Source organism: Grammomys surdaster, unplaced genomic scaffold, assembly GCF_004785775.1.
Source record: "Grammomys surdaster isolate TR1022 unplaced genomic scaffold, NIH_TR_1.0 126187, whole genome shotgun sequence".
Lineage (NCBI taxonomy): Eukaryota > Metazoa > Chordata > Mammalia > Rodentia > Muridae > Grammomys > Grammomys surdaster.
Genome location: NW_021620993.1, coordinates 5,523,284 through 5,537,875, shown reverse-complemented (window position 1 = coordinate 5,537,875; position 14,592 = coordinate 5,523,284). Strand labels below are relative to the sequence as shown.

Here is a 14,592-nt window from a genome sequence, read left to right as displayed (position 1 = left end):
CTCTCTCTCTCTCTCTCTCTCTCTCTCTCTCTCTCTCTCTCTCTCTCGTATTAAAGCCTTAAAAAAAAATAGAGAGCAGCAAAGGAAGACCTAGCCTTTACAAATGTATTAACTACTATTTACAGGTCTATGAATTGGTTCAGTTGATAAAGGCCCATTCCACCAAATCTGACAACAAAAGTTTGATGAATCTTGGGACCCACGTGGTGAAAAGAGAGAACTGACACCTTTAAGTTGTTCTCTAACCCCCACTTACGTTATGGAATGTGTGTAGATCGCACATCCAAAATAAAAAAATTAAATTTTAAAACTAGGGCTGGGCAGTGATGATGCACGCCTTTAATCTAGGCACGTGGATTTCTGTGAGACAAGGCACATAGAGAAAACCCTGTGTCCAAAACCAAGACAAGCAAAAAATTGGATCTAGGGAGCTGGCTGAGACTAAGAGCACTTGCTGATTCTCAGTGGGACCTGGATTCGATTCCCAGAACTCACATGGAGGTCTAATACTCTCTTCTGACCTTCAAGTGGTGCATAGATATATACATGCAGGCAAAATAAACTACAACTTAAAAATTTTTAAATAATGATTTTTCATTTTGGTCATCCTTGGCTCAGTGTAAGGCAGGTATGGGCTGGAGTCATTTGGGTTCCAGAGTAAGATATCATAAACTTTTCTTAACTTTTCTTTGGAGAAATTTTTATGACCTCAGGTATTGACATAGATGTACATGCAGACCCAGTATTTGTTAATAAATCATGCTCACTCTAAATAAATTATTTGGTATAAATGTAACTTTACTAACTTTATTAAATTTGGTAAAGTGAAAGTAAGTTATATTAATGAAATAGATATGCTTTTTTATATAAAGAATTATTCATGGCCTGGAAAAGTGGCTTATAAAGTTAAATGGGTTACTGACAACCTTGAGTATAACCCCATGCCTTACATAGTAGGAGAGAATTGATTGCTGAAAGTTGTCCTCTGATGTTATGTGTGCATAGCACAAGTACATGCATGCACATGATAAATTTTTTAAGTGAATTGGCTAAGCATGGTTATACAGAGAATTTCTTACAAGCATCACCTGTCAATAAAAATGCCGATGGCCAATGAGCTGAGGCAGGAAGAGAGGACACTGGCAGGAAGAGAGGATCCTGGGAAATGGTGATAGTATAAGAGATTCAAGAAAGCTGAGGCAAGACTGACATAAACCAGTAAGTACCTGAATCGGGAGAATTGGGAGATAACTGAGGAGATGTGAAGAATAAAGCGGGCCAGGACTCAAGAGAGGTAACTAACCAAGTGATAGGTATAGAATAGTTTAAATGGACTAAATAAATTACAAGCTAGTCAGAATGAGCCAAGACTTTTGGCCTAATCATTTACTAATAAATAATTAGTCTCAGAGTCCTTATTCCAGGAGTAGAGAAAGGAAAAAAAAAGTAGATTTTATTATTTTACACATGGTGGTGTGTCCCTTTATTTAATCCCAGCACTAAGAAGGCAAAGGCAGTCAGATGTCTTTTGAGGTCTAGTCCCTTACAGTACAGATCAAGTTTGAGGAAAGCCAGGGCTACACAAAGAAACTCTCAAGAAAAAAAAAGTGAGGTTGGCAGAATCTATTGTATACTATAAGAGATAAAACATTAGTGCTTGTTAATTCAGAGCAGTGATGTGTTTAATTTTGAAACAAAGCCCTGGTTGTCTTGGGATTTGATATGTTCAGGCTTAACCTGAACAGAGATCTAGTGCCATCATGTCTGGCTAGTATTTTTATTTTATGATCAGCATTTCTAAGAATGACACTTCAGATAAATATGTAATAGTTAAAATCATTTCAGAATCATTGGAAATTCTGTCCTAATTCCAAACTAAAAATTGATTTATCTTTTTTATGAAACTCAGATCAATTTAATTTTTATTTTTCAAGACAGGGTTTCTCTGTGTAGTTTTGGCTGTACTAAAACTCATTATGTAGACCAGGCTGGCCTCAAACTCACAGAGATCTGTCTGGCTCTGGATTAAAGGTTCGTACCACCACTGCCTGGCTTAAATTTCTTATTTTTAAGGCAAGGTCCTGCTATGTAGTCTGGAACTCAAAAGATCCACCCGACTACATCTGGAGTGCTAAAGAAATTTTTAAAAAAATTATTAAACATACTAGACCAGTATAATCTAAGGATATATACTAGTTTGATATTTATATGTAAAATAATTATATCTGAAATTATAATGATAGGAAAATATGACAAATCTGTTTCCTGAAACCCTTTCAAATCTGGAATTCATACAGCTGCTTCTTTCTCCTTTGATGACCTTAGAGAAATCCTCAAAGAAAGCGGCGTGGTGGAACCGTAAATTCTAGACAAACCCAGAAGCGAACTCGGGAAACAACTTCAACCCCTGAGATATCCTTGGAAGCAGAACCCATAGAACTTGTGGAAACTGGTAAGAGGGCCAGAAATACTGGGCAAGTAGTGCGGTATAGCGGGTGTGTGTGTGTGAATAGGACCCAGTTTATGCCTATTAATGCCAACTTGAGGCCTTGGGGAAAGTCACACCTTTTTTTCTTTCCTTTTTATGTGTATGGCTTCTGTGTATGTCTGTGCCCTGCATGTGTGCTTGGTGCCTACAGAGGTCAGAAGAAGACATTATATTCCCTGGAACTATAGTTACAGATGGTTGTAAGCTGCCCTGTGGGTGCTGGGAACTGAACTTGAGTCTTTTACAAGAGCAATAATTATTTGTAACCTTTGAATATCTCTCTAGTCCCAGGCCACACCTTCCTGAGCCTGTCTTCTTCTGTTTTAGGGAATGATGTTAGTATATAGGGCAAGTTGAATTGGTGCCATAAAGCCCTCGGGACCAATCCCTACAAATGTTAGCTGTTGGAAGCTCTTATACCTTATTTCTATGCATGTGTAATCTTAAGACTGACTTAGTATTCACAGCTTATAGAAACAATGAGTAAAGCCCCCTTTGGTATTGTGGTATCTTAATGGATTTTGCAGCAGCCACTTGCCTCATGAACTTCACCCTGCTTAGCTTGGTGGAATACTTGTGAGTTTCCTCTTTGGTTTTCATTAAGACAAAACTTCTAAAGGCAAACTTGTCAACAGCTATTATTGTTAGAGCTTGGTTTAGGCAGAGGCTAGATTGGATTTTCTCCTGCCTTCTCAGGAAGTGTCAGGTGCTTGGATGAAACCCTTTTTCTTTGTTTTAACTCATGCCCAACTGTTGAAGCAGTGAGCTATAGACATAGCTTAGTAATATAGAGCATGTGTTTCATGCAAGGCCTTTTTCAGTCCTTAACACTGCAAAGAAAAAAATGATTAAGAGATTATATCAGGGAATCGGTACTTGATTTCAGCTATCTTAGAGTTTTAAAAAATAGCTACTTCATGTAAGATGGATTTCTTGGGCTTCCCAGGGTAGTGTTCATTTTCTGTGTGAACTTAGTTTTACTTCTCAAAGTAAATTCCTCAAAACCTTCACTCTTTACTTACAGATTAGGACTCTGGACCTCTATACCCACAGGAGGTCCCTTTCTCTTACTCTGATATTGAACACAAACATGGACTCAATCTCAGGACTTGCAGCTGCTTCCAGTGTGGCACTTGTCATGTTGTCATGTTTTTGGCAGTCCTGTCACCTTTGCAAGATGGTATTCACAAGCTGCCTGTTTGGTACCTGTTGGAAGAGGCAGTTGTATCTGATAAAAAGAATGACTCATAGCTGGGTAGTGGTGGTGCATGCACACTTTTAATCCCAGCACTTAGGTGTCAGAGGCAGGTAGATCTCTTGAGTTCGAGGACTGCCAGAAGGACTACACAGAGAAACCCTGTCTTGAAAAACAAAAGACCCATAAGTTTATGGACCCATAAATTATGATCAAGTAGCAATCACTTTTTTATGAAAAGTGAGAGGTGATTGGTGTAAATTGCATTGGATATCTGTGTATATAGTTATGGAGTGTGAGGAAAAGGCAGGCAGACAGGCTTTTAATTATGTAGCCTTCAGTAGTCTGGACTTGCTATGTAGACCAAGCTGGCCTTGAACTCTCAAACAGATCTGCCTGTTTCCATCTATCAGGTGCTGGCATTACAGGTGTGTGCCATCAAACCCAGCTCTGGGAAATTAAATATAAGCAGATAAAACAAGTTAGAATTTGTTAGGCCCATACTGTTTATAAAATTCTAAATTTCATGTTCTTTAATAGCAAGCAGGAAGAAAAATACTTGTAAAGGTTTTTTGCATGCCCTCCCTAATTCTTGAAATTGTGATGTCTGGGCATGACTGTTTATGTGGGGCGAAGCCACTTAGTTGGATGTTTGTCCTCACATGTACACCTCTAGGACTTCTACAATTCTTTTGTTTTTCGAGGCAGGGTTTCTCTGTGTAGCCCTGGCTGTCCTGGAACTCACTCTGTAGACCAGGCTGGCCTTGAACTCAGAAATCCGCCTGCCTCTGCCTCCCAAGTGCTGGGATGAAAGGCGTGCGCCGCCACCACCTGGCTTTTTTTTTTGGTTTGACTTCTACAATTCATACAGCCTACTTAGGAAAATATTTGAGAGGCACTTTTTAGCGCTCATTTTTGAAAGAGGGTTAGTCTTTGTTTTTTGTATGGTGTCAGAGTTTTTATACTTTGATATAGGTCTATGCCATGTTTGTAATACCAACCAAGCCTAAGGAGTACAGCCTTATTATCCTCTTGATATTTGTTGAATTGCTTTGTTTTGAAGTTGGAGATGAAATCGTGGACCTCACCTGTGAATCTTTAGAGCCTGTGGTCGTGGACCTGACTCACAATGACTCTGTTGTGGTAAGCATTTGAGTAAAAAAAAGGTTGGCTGGTTTGGGTAAGAGTTCTAGGCCCATATCTGCATCTGATCTCTGGGTCACTGGTCATGGTTGGAAAAATTTTGAAAGGGGCTGTAAAGATGGCTCAGAGGTTAAGAACACTGACTACTCTTCCAGAGTCCTAAGTTCAATTCCCAGCAACCACATGGTAGCTCAACCATCTCTAAATGGGATCCAATGCTCTCTTCTAGTGTGTCTGAATACAGCTATAGTATACTCATACACATAAAATAAATATTTTTTTAAAAAGATAAGACAGAAAAGCCAGACATGGTAACCCATGTCTTTAATCTTAGCACTTAAAAGGCCGAGGCAGATAGTTCTGAGTTCTTAGACCACCCTGGTCTAGAGGTCCAGGATAGCCAGGGCTACACAGAGAAACCCTGTCTCAAAAAACTAGTAAAAATAAATTGTAAAAAGTTGAAGGGGTGAGTAACCAGGTCTTGTGGTACATGCCTGTGATCCGAACTCCTGAGAGGAAAGTTCCTGGGTTATGTAGTTAAACTTTGTCTCAAGGAGGGAAAAGGAAAACGGTGGTGGTATAAGGCTACCAGGGAAGAAGATGGTGTGGTTTTTAGTTAGAAATCACTAGGTTATCCTAATATTATTCCTGGTATCCTCATAAAGTCTATGGTGAATTCAGAGGACATTGGTGCCCATGTAATTGATTAATGACTTCCTTAATTGATTAATGACTAGAACTGTGGAAGATAAACAAGAACAGGTTAAGTGGCTGCCTCTATAAACTAAAACTATACATTGACTTACTCCTTGTCAACTCCCTGGAGTTCCTTACACTCCAGTTGCGGACTAATGCTCGAAGATGGCACCAAATCTTTTTTCTTCCTCTCCTTTCCCTCCCTGTCTCAGAGTAATAGAAATAGACACCATATATTGAGGAAAAACATTCTCAAGGTTGGGAGTGGGCTGGTGAACAGTGAAAGCGCTCAGAAAGTCCCCAAAGCTCTTTTCTTGAATACTTATCATGTATCTGGCCAGGTCCTGACAAGGGAGCTCTTCCAAAAAAAACATTGTTCTTATGCTAGGTGGCAAATCAGCATTTTGTGCCTTTGTCTGGGCTGCTTTTGTTATCCAGGTTTTTTCCTTGGGCTTTCCTACCTTTCCATGTTCATGGTTTTAGGCTCCATGTTCTGGCACTGCCCCACTCCAGATTATTCAAATTTTGTAAGAGCAGCTATGAGTAGAAGAGTCCTTAAATGAGCCTAGAATAAGAAGAGTTGGGGATGAGGGAACTTTCCAGACAGTGAATGAATGGGCAGGAATATAGATCAAAGCCCAATGGTGATAGTATGAAGACAGGAGGCTTGGGTTCTTGTTTCAGATTTACTCTTGGATTTGTTACAGAAACTACCTCAGCCATAAAAGGATTGCTTGGATTTCACAGGTTTTTTTTTTTTCCAGTCACTCTCTATTTGTTGTTGATTATAATGAATTATCAAAGGCCATTAAATTGATTAAATTACTAATATTAACTGAAGACCTAGATAACAGTATTTGTTAGGTATTCTGAACTGCCTTCAGGTTGACCTACTGAAACAGTAAGAAGTTGGTCATTTAGGTGAACTTGCTGATAACACCAAAACTATTTTAGAACAGACAAGTTGAGTATACTGATTGAAACCTTTGTATCTCTGGGATAGGAATTCTTGAACACAACTTGGGGGAGGTTTTCAACATCTCCTAAACCCTGAAAGCGTGTGTTTTGTTCCAACTCTTAAAGGAGTCCAAAGCCCCAAAGAGTTAAAAGAAATGAAAAAAATATAAGCATTGAGAGTCTCTTACCACAGGTACTGGAAGTTGGGGATCCATACAAACAATTAAAAGTGCTTTTTCACTGAGCTTAATTTTAGAAAACTTTCCCATGTACAGCAGTGTAGTGAGTACACAAAAAATGTGCCTCCTGTCCAAACACTGCACATGTCAGGAAATTACTTGTAACACTGGCAAAAGTATGAGAACAGTTGACCTTGATAGTAACATCTTAGTATAATAACCAATTCACTTCAGATTGCATATACATAAAAATATTCCCCTCAGCCTGGAGAGATGGCTCAGCAGTTAAGAGCACTGACTATTATTGCAAGAGATCCTGAGTTCAATTTCCAGCCACCACATGTTCACAACCCTCTATAAAGATATCTGGTGCCCTCTTCTGGCATGCAGGTACACATGCAGATAGAGCACTCAATACACAGAAAATAAATATTAAAAAATATATTCCCCCATCATTCTGGGCTGATACTTAGGTTCCATTCTTTACACATTAGATTAGTTCACTCCTTCCAATAATACTGCGTGTCTCTGTCGCCTTTATTACACCTAGCCAGAGAGGGATGGCCACAGCTCTCACCTGTCTGCAAGGAGGCCTCTTTAGAGTAGGTATTTAACAGGAATAGAGCACAGAATGCAGCACAAAAAGCTTACCTGGCTTGTCACTATAAATTAGTGTGGCTTTCCATTTGAACATGAAAAGGGAAAAATTAATCAACAGAAGTTTTTTTTTTTAATCATGTTGAGGAAGTCTTAATTTCCCATGTGTTGAAGCTAAGGTTTAAACTGCCACACCCCAGCTGACTTGGCCTCTCAGCCAGATCAGTGGTCTAAGCTTGTGTTAGATCTGTTCATGTCCGTTTTCTTCCAGTAGACTTCCCTGATACCCTGCTAACTCTTTGCCTTGCTTCAGTCTTCCCATGCCTGGCAAGCATTGTGCTATCCTAGGAGGTAGGGGAATTTTATAGAATTGGACACTTTTGAGATATACTGGTGGCTGCCTAACCATAGCTTTCTGGTCCTAGAGATAATAGAGCATATATTTCTGATTGATGGCTGAGAGTCCAGGTCTTGCTCTGAATTGAGCACAGCCTAGCAGTGAACTGTTTCTGACTGATACACACTATTGAGAATCATTTTGCACCCCGTAAGGCTCCTAGGGAACTGAGAATGTAGTGTTCCTTGCAGTATATTCTCTAATCAATAATTACCCTGGGCAACAGTGGCTCTGTTAGCCAAATTCTGGGCATACTTTTTTGGTCCTTAGAAATTCTGACTTTGGGTAGAATTCCATTGTGCCAACCTATAGTTTTTTATGGAATGTTACCCTAGTGATGAGACTGTCTCCATATTTCCAGTCACCATCTTTAGTCTTGAGGGACAAAGAATGAGAATACCTAGGGTAATTTTTGTGGTCTTGTTTTTTTATTTTCCTTCCTAATTTTTTTGTTTTTGTTTGTTTGTTTGTTTATTTATTTGAAGCAGTGTCTTATGTAGCCTAGGTTTAGACTCCTTATATAGCTGGCCTTCAATTACTGGACCTTTTGTCTTTACATCCAAGTGCTGGGATTTTTTTGTTTGTGAGTATTTACTTGAGCCAAAGATCAATAACTAAATCAAGCTTAAAGGAGTTTTAACGTGTGTGTCAGTGTTTAGAGGGGTGGGGTGTGAGTTAGTATTAATAAGCCTAGAAGAGGCTCCAGGCATGATTCTGATATAACTTAGGACTTAATAGTGTCATCCTACCAGGGGAGTTTCTGTATGTGCAGCTCTAGACTGAAGAGCAGGCAGTGGTATCAACCCTGTACTAGTGTCTTTGAGCTTAAGGAGATAGTGATGTGGGCTACCTTTGTCAGTGAGCCCAGTCCTTCAAATAATCTGTGGAAGGTGGGAATTAGTCTTGGGGCTTTGAGACAGGGTTTCTCTGTGTAGCCCTGGCTGTCTTGGAACTTGCTATACAGTGAACTCAGATCCACTTGCCTCTGCCTTCTAAGTGCTAGTATTAAAGGCTTGTACCACCACAGCTGTCTAAAACCAAAAATTTTGCTGGAAAGAAATTCAGATGAAGAATATGACAGTGTAACACAGGGTTGGACACTAGGGGGACTCAATGGTTTTTGCTTTTCAAAAGTGCTGTATCCTGTATGGTAAAAAGGAAAAACTTACAGCCATTCTTCCCACGACTTGAACATTCCCCTTATCTAGAATGTGGCAGTGATCTGAGGTGAATTGGTAGAAATTGTCAGTGTAAAAACTGAGTGTGGTGGTACACACCTCAAATCCAGCACTTTGAAGATAAAAGCAGAGATGGATCAGAAACCAAGATCTTTGGCTATATTCATTAATGTATGTTCTGAGCCACCAAACGTTTGTTTAGTTCTTGTTAAAAATAAAACTGACTCACAATAATACCTAATTGATCTTTTGTAATGTTAAATAGCACAAGTCATTCTCCAAAGGTTCCGTCTGTTGGCTGTAGGCAGCAATGAGCCTTGCTGATTGTTTTCTAACTCAGCCCACAGAGGTGGGCTAGGCCTCTGTTTTTGTGAACAGGATATAACTCTACAACTAGTAACCCAATGTCTCTGGTCATGTGGTATTTAAGCTCCCAGATGTAGGTGGGATAAGACTCTGCACATTGACCTGGAGGTGACCATAGGCGGGACACATCATTTCCCTTCCCTGGGGGTAAGGGAGGACTGGAAGCACAACACAGTTCTGAGAGGGGAGAGAGAGGTAGAGGGAGAGAGTGAGTTTTAGATGCAAGATGTATTTTATCAGATAAAATGAGAGGATGTTTATAACACTCTCTTTTTTTTCTTCCCCCCTGTCCTCTTCAGATTGTTGAAGGTAAGCTGGTTTCATTTTTTTCCCCCCCTGTGTTTAGTGAAAATTGTTATGAATAAATGCCACAGCATTGCAGGCTTTACCAGACTGTCCTTCCAAGGTCTTTAGGCAGGAAGATGCCTTTGGTCCGACTTGTTGGTTTTACTGAAAATACCTGCCGTGGTATCGGGGTGAGCTTTCTTCTGTGATGCAAATGATTAGCCTCTGCACTTAGGACCTTCTGAGGGTACAGCTACTATGGTGGCAGTTTGTCTCTGGAGATCTCGGGGAAAAATGGTCTTCAGAGACAATAGGGTAAATGGGTTAGGTAAAGATGGCTGAAAGTGTGACCTTTTTCTTAGAAAGGAGAAGGCCAAGGAGAAATGGGAGGAGGTTGCGCCAAGACCATGCGGACAGCTGTGTGGTGAGCAGTGATGATGAGGAACTGTCTAGGGACAAAGATGTGTACGTGACTACCCATACTCCTCGAAGCACCAAGGATGATGTAGCTACTGGACTCAGGTAAAGTGCTCTGATGCTATTGTGTTGGGTGGAGGCCAGGGTATATAGATACTACATTTGCTATCAGGTATGTAAGCTCTTGCTCTAGAACAAGTATTTCCCAAGCAGGTAGGCATGTTTGGAATACAGGGCTGGCTGGGCTCAGCTGTCTGCTCAGGATAGACCAATAGACAGACAGTAGGAGCCAGACATATCAACAGTGACCAGGGTGTGTCTGTCACTAATAGGGTGGGTATAAGCAGGTTGTATTACAGGTCCCACTAGCAAAAATGTTGGAAGCAAAAGAGGCAAGCCTACTTGTCCACATCTTTTCTTTTAGACCTGTTCTCTCTCATACCCCTTTTCAATGGCTGTTAGAGCCCAATCCTTCTTTCAAGTAGTTAGTTTCTCTTCAAGTTTTTTGGGTACCTGTCCTAACATAGCAAAAATGAGAGATTTGGTAAGACTGCTTATTTGGACTGCTTATGTGAAGTTGCTTTATAGGGTGTAATCGAGTTTACTTAGAAACTGATGAAAAGCACTGTGATTTTAGGACCTCGGGTACTGTCAGCTGTCCGATCTGCATGGATGGATACTCTGAGGTAAGTAACCTAGTTGTCTCTCCTGTTGGTTTTAACCTATATTCAAAAAAACTTGGAAGTGTATATGTCAAAGTGGATTGTGCCAGTTGGCAATGGGCCCTGTACATCTTATCTTTAGCCCCAGCCCTAACTAAAAGCTGCTGAGGTCTGAGGTCCCCCATAACCACTTTGTACTGCTGTACCTGGAAAAGTCCTGTCTGCCATCTGTTACACAGATAGCATTTGAACCTCTGATACTGTTGTATATGCTTCTTCTGCTTTTTCTGGTATAACCTACCTAGCCCCTTCTTTGTTTCACTGGTCTCCCTGGTAATGGGTGGGTTAGGGTCCTTGTATCAAAAGGGATATTTTAAGGCTGTTCTCGCTGGGTGGTGGTGGCGCACGCCTTTAATCCCAGCACTTGGGAAGCAGAGGCAGGCGGATTTCTGAGTTTGAGAGTTCGAGGCTAGCCTGGTCTACAGAGTGAGTTCCAGGACAGCCAGGGCTACACAGAGAAACCCTGTCTCGAAAAACCAAAAAAAAAAAAGGCTGTTCTCTTAAGGCTGCTCTTTTAATGTCTTCTAGATTGTGCAGAATGGGCGTCTCATTGTTTCTACAGAATGTGGCCACGTCTTCTGTAGCCAGTGCCTCCGTGATTCCCTTAAGAATGCTAACACTTGCCCAACTTGTAGGAAAAAGATCAACCATAAACGATACCACCCCATTTATATATGAAATGTTCACAACTGCTCAGGATAGACCAATGGACAGACAGCCGGGCTGGCTTTTCTGCATGGTATCTGCCTCCAGTTTCCTGAGTTCAAAAAGACTTTCAAAAATCAATGTCTGATATAAAACTGGTCTTTTGTTTTCCAAACCCTTAGATCCTTTTGTTATCTCCAGAATGATGCTTTGGAGCATGATCCAGGGATCCTCCCAGATCAGCTCAGCATCTCTGCCCCTCTGGGTGGTCTGAGCCCAGAGTAGGAGAAAAGGAGTCAGGCATATTGGAGCGTCATGGCCCCAGCCTTTATGGAGCTTACATTGGCCAAGAAGTGTTTCCCTGTTGGGAAAGTTTGTCCCAGCTCTTATGGGTGCAGAACCTTCCCAAGGCACCTGCCAGTTAGCTGTTATACCTGCCAAACAGTGACCTGGCCAGACAGTCCAAATAGCCCAAGGATACCAGTACATAAACTGCCCATGAAAAGCCTAGCAAGTGGTCTTTTAGTTTTCCTTCCCATGAGAGCAGAGGTGACCTATGATTCTGCCTGAAACTTATCATTGATGTGCAGTGTTTTCTGCAAATCAAGAGTCTCTGCAGGGCAATCCTGTTTCCTAAGAATGAGAAAGTGCAATAAAGCCCGTTCTCCACCTGCTCTTCAGCATCTGGAAGATGTAGCACTGCTAGTATCCTCAGTCCAGTGTTGCCTATGGGAGCAGTGCCCATCCCACCCCATCTCTGTTCACCAACTGTTCTCAGGAACCCTCCTCATGCTCCAAAGTTCTTTGCCTGGCACAGAACATTCAAGGCTAATAGGACAAGCAAGTGTTTGAGTGTCTCCTCTTTTCTGCTAAGATGTGTCTTGTGTTGTCTAAAATGCCCTCTAAACCCTCAGTTTTTCAGTTCCCTATGCCTAATGTCTGCCTAAGCATAGATATCAGGAAGTGGTAGCAGTAACAGTGGCCTTATCAGCTGTTCACTTACATGCTTTTGCCCAAGTCACTGTTGCCCATGTTTCAGAGCTGTTCCCCTACTCAACCTACTACTGCCCTGGCTTTCCCACACCCCTTGAATAGATGGATATTTCCAAAGCTGCTCTTCTAGCCAGTTGAGCTTTGATCCTCTGGGCTTTTAACTGCTCAATAGGTTTTGGTCGGCAAAGCATGGTGCCTCTTCCTCCCAGTGGGACCACATAACAATCTCTGCTCCACTCTATATGTGTGAGAGCCTCTGGTGCTCTCAGAGACAGTGAGGTGGTAAATTGCCCCTGGGGACACCAGGCACAGGATGGCTTGTAGAGGATAGGCCTTGAATGCCAGCCTGCCTCCTCGTCCAGACGACTTCCTCAGAGGGCTTCAAGCCAAACCAATAGCCTTTTTGTGTGAAACATCTTTGAGGTGGGAAAAGGGACCACTGGAGCTTTGCTAGCAATAACTGACTTTCAGTTTACTGTTCTGAAGGAGCAGGGACTCAGCACAGAATTCACTTTAAATGGAGCTGAAGGAGTGTCCCTCCTCTATGTGAAAAGAAAATAGTTTTATTCTTCATTCTGACTTTTTAACTGTTTGACTTCAGTTAGTTTGAATGAGAGTAATAAGTTTTTTTACATGGACTCAGAAGGTAAGAGCATTAACTCTCATCATTGTGATGTGTGGTATGTGCCCTCCCACTGGATGTCACAGCCATTGAGTTCCCCATGGGCATCATGGACTTGGTCTTGATAGCCAGACTTCAAGGAGACAAGGCAACCATGCAGCCAGTTCACTGGTAAATAAGGTGACACCCATTAAAAAATTCATTTTCTCCTTAAAGACGGTTTATGAAGTTGATCATAAAAGTTCTATTACTTCATCCTAAATTAAATTGAGAAAAAGATGTGTTTAGTTCTTCTAATCAGAAACTGTATTAATAGGAAAAGGTTGGTATAGAAAAGATTTTCTTTCCTTTTTCCTTAATGTATATAGTTTAACTCTTTTCTTTGTTACACTTAAACTATGCTCATGGGTATCAGTCTGTTTTGGACTAGTATGGAAATAAAACAATTTGAACCAAGTGTCTTTCATTTATTCTGTTATTCTTTGTAACCCTTTACTAAGGTGTGTGCTGTTCATTCATTGTGATTTGTACCTGGTGTGGGCAGGAGAATATCAGCTTAACCAAAGGGGTAACATTGAACCACGTCTCATGCCTGGCAATGTTGAAAAATAGTTTCGGGGCCATGGTGGTGCATACTCTTAATCCTAGCAAAGGGAAGTGTACCTCTGAGTTTGATGCCAGCGTGGTTTACAGAGTGAGTTCCAGCCAGAGCTACACAGATAAACCCTGTCTTGACAGATAACAAAAACTAGAATAGTTTACTCTGAGAAGTGTTGCTGGCTCAAAATGAAAGTTCCAGGGAGCTGGGCTGTGGTGGCGCACGCCTTTAATCCCAGCACTTGGGAGGCAGAGGCAGGCGGATTTCTGAGTTCGAGGCCAGCCTGGTCTACAGAGTGAGTTCTAGAACAGCCAGGGCTATACAGAGAAACCCTGTCTCGAAAAAAAAAAAAAAGAAAGTTCCAGGGATGTCGTGAACAAACATGACCAAGGTTGCTGTTGCGATACTTTGTGCTACATGCAGGAAAGTCAACTCCAAAGTGTGTGGACATGCTAGTCCATGGTCACGGCCATAGAAAAGCCCTGTCAGAGAAGCTAAGCAGGTGTAAGAAAAACAGCATCCATGTGTCCACAAAGAGCTGCTGCATTGTGCTGACTACTGCTTTCTCATTCCTCTGGTCATGCTTGGCTGTGGATGACAACACAACCATATTGCATCTCTAAGTGTGTTTACTAGAGTCTTCTGATCCAATGGAAAAATCAGAAGATGCAGTCAAGGAGACACTCTTGACACAGTGCCTTCCTAATGCTGCGACCCTTCAACACAGTTCCTTGTGTTGTGACTCCCAACCATGAAAGTATTTTGTTACTACTTCACAACTGTAATTTTGCTCCTGTTATGAATCGTAATGTTTCTGATGGTCTTAGGTGACTCCTGTGAAAGGGTCATTCAGTGCACAAAAGGGTCCAAACACATGTTGAAAGCCCCTGCTTTTGCAGGAAGTGTAACCTATCCAGGGGATTTGAACTGAGGAAATTCAGAAAACTGAGAAGTCAGTGTTTTTCAGGAAAATAATACAGCAAAGAGTTCTGGCACAGCCCTCCTAAGCCCACTGCTGTGGCCAGGTGCTGAGAACCTTTAGACTTCCAAGGACCTTATGCTAGTGGTAGACCAGAAACTTCAGTAGCAGCCCCCAACACACACATGGCCACAA

At 41.5% G+C, this 14,592-nt stretch overlaps 1 protein-coding gene across 3 annotated transcripts in view; it reads left to right on the top strand.

The window, feature by feature from the left end:
* Positions 1-13,337, top strand: part of Rnf4 (ring finger protein 4) — a 20,302-nt gene extending 6,965 nt beyond the window's left edge. For all 3 annotated transcript variants that reach the window (XM_028758144.1, XM_028758145.1, XM_028758146.1), the window contains 6 exons: positions 2,326-2,452; positions 4,747-4,826; positions 9,496-9,505; positions 9,844-10,003; positions 10,536-10,584; positions 11,149-13,337. In XM_028758144.1, coding sequence (XP_028613977.1) covers positions 2,326-2,452; positions 4,747-4,826; positions 9,496-9,505; positions 9,844-10,003; positions 10,536-10,584; positions 11,149-11,298 — 576 coding nt within the window. In that variant the 3' untranslated portion in view covers positions 11,299-13,337. The remainder of the gene's footprint in view (positions 1-2,325; positions 2,453-4,746; positions 4,827-9,495; positions 9,506-9,843; positions 10,004-10,535; positions 10,585-11,148) is intronic.
* The last annotated feature ends 1,255 nt before the right edge of the window (positions 13,338-14,592 follow it).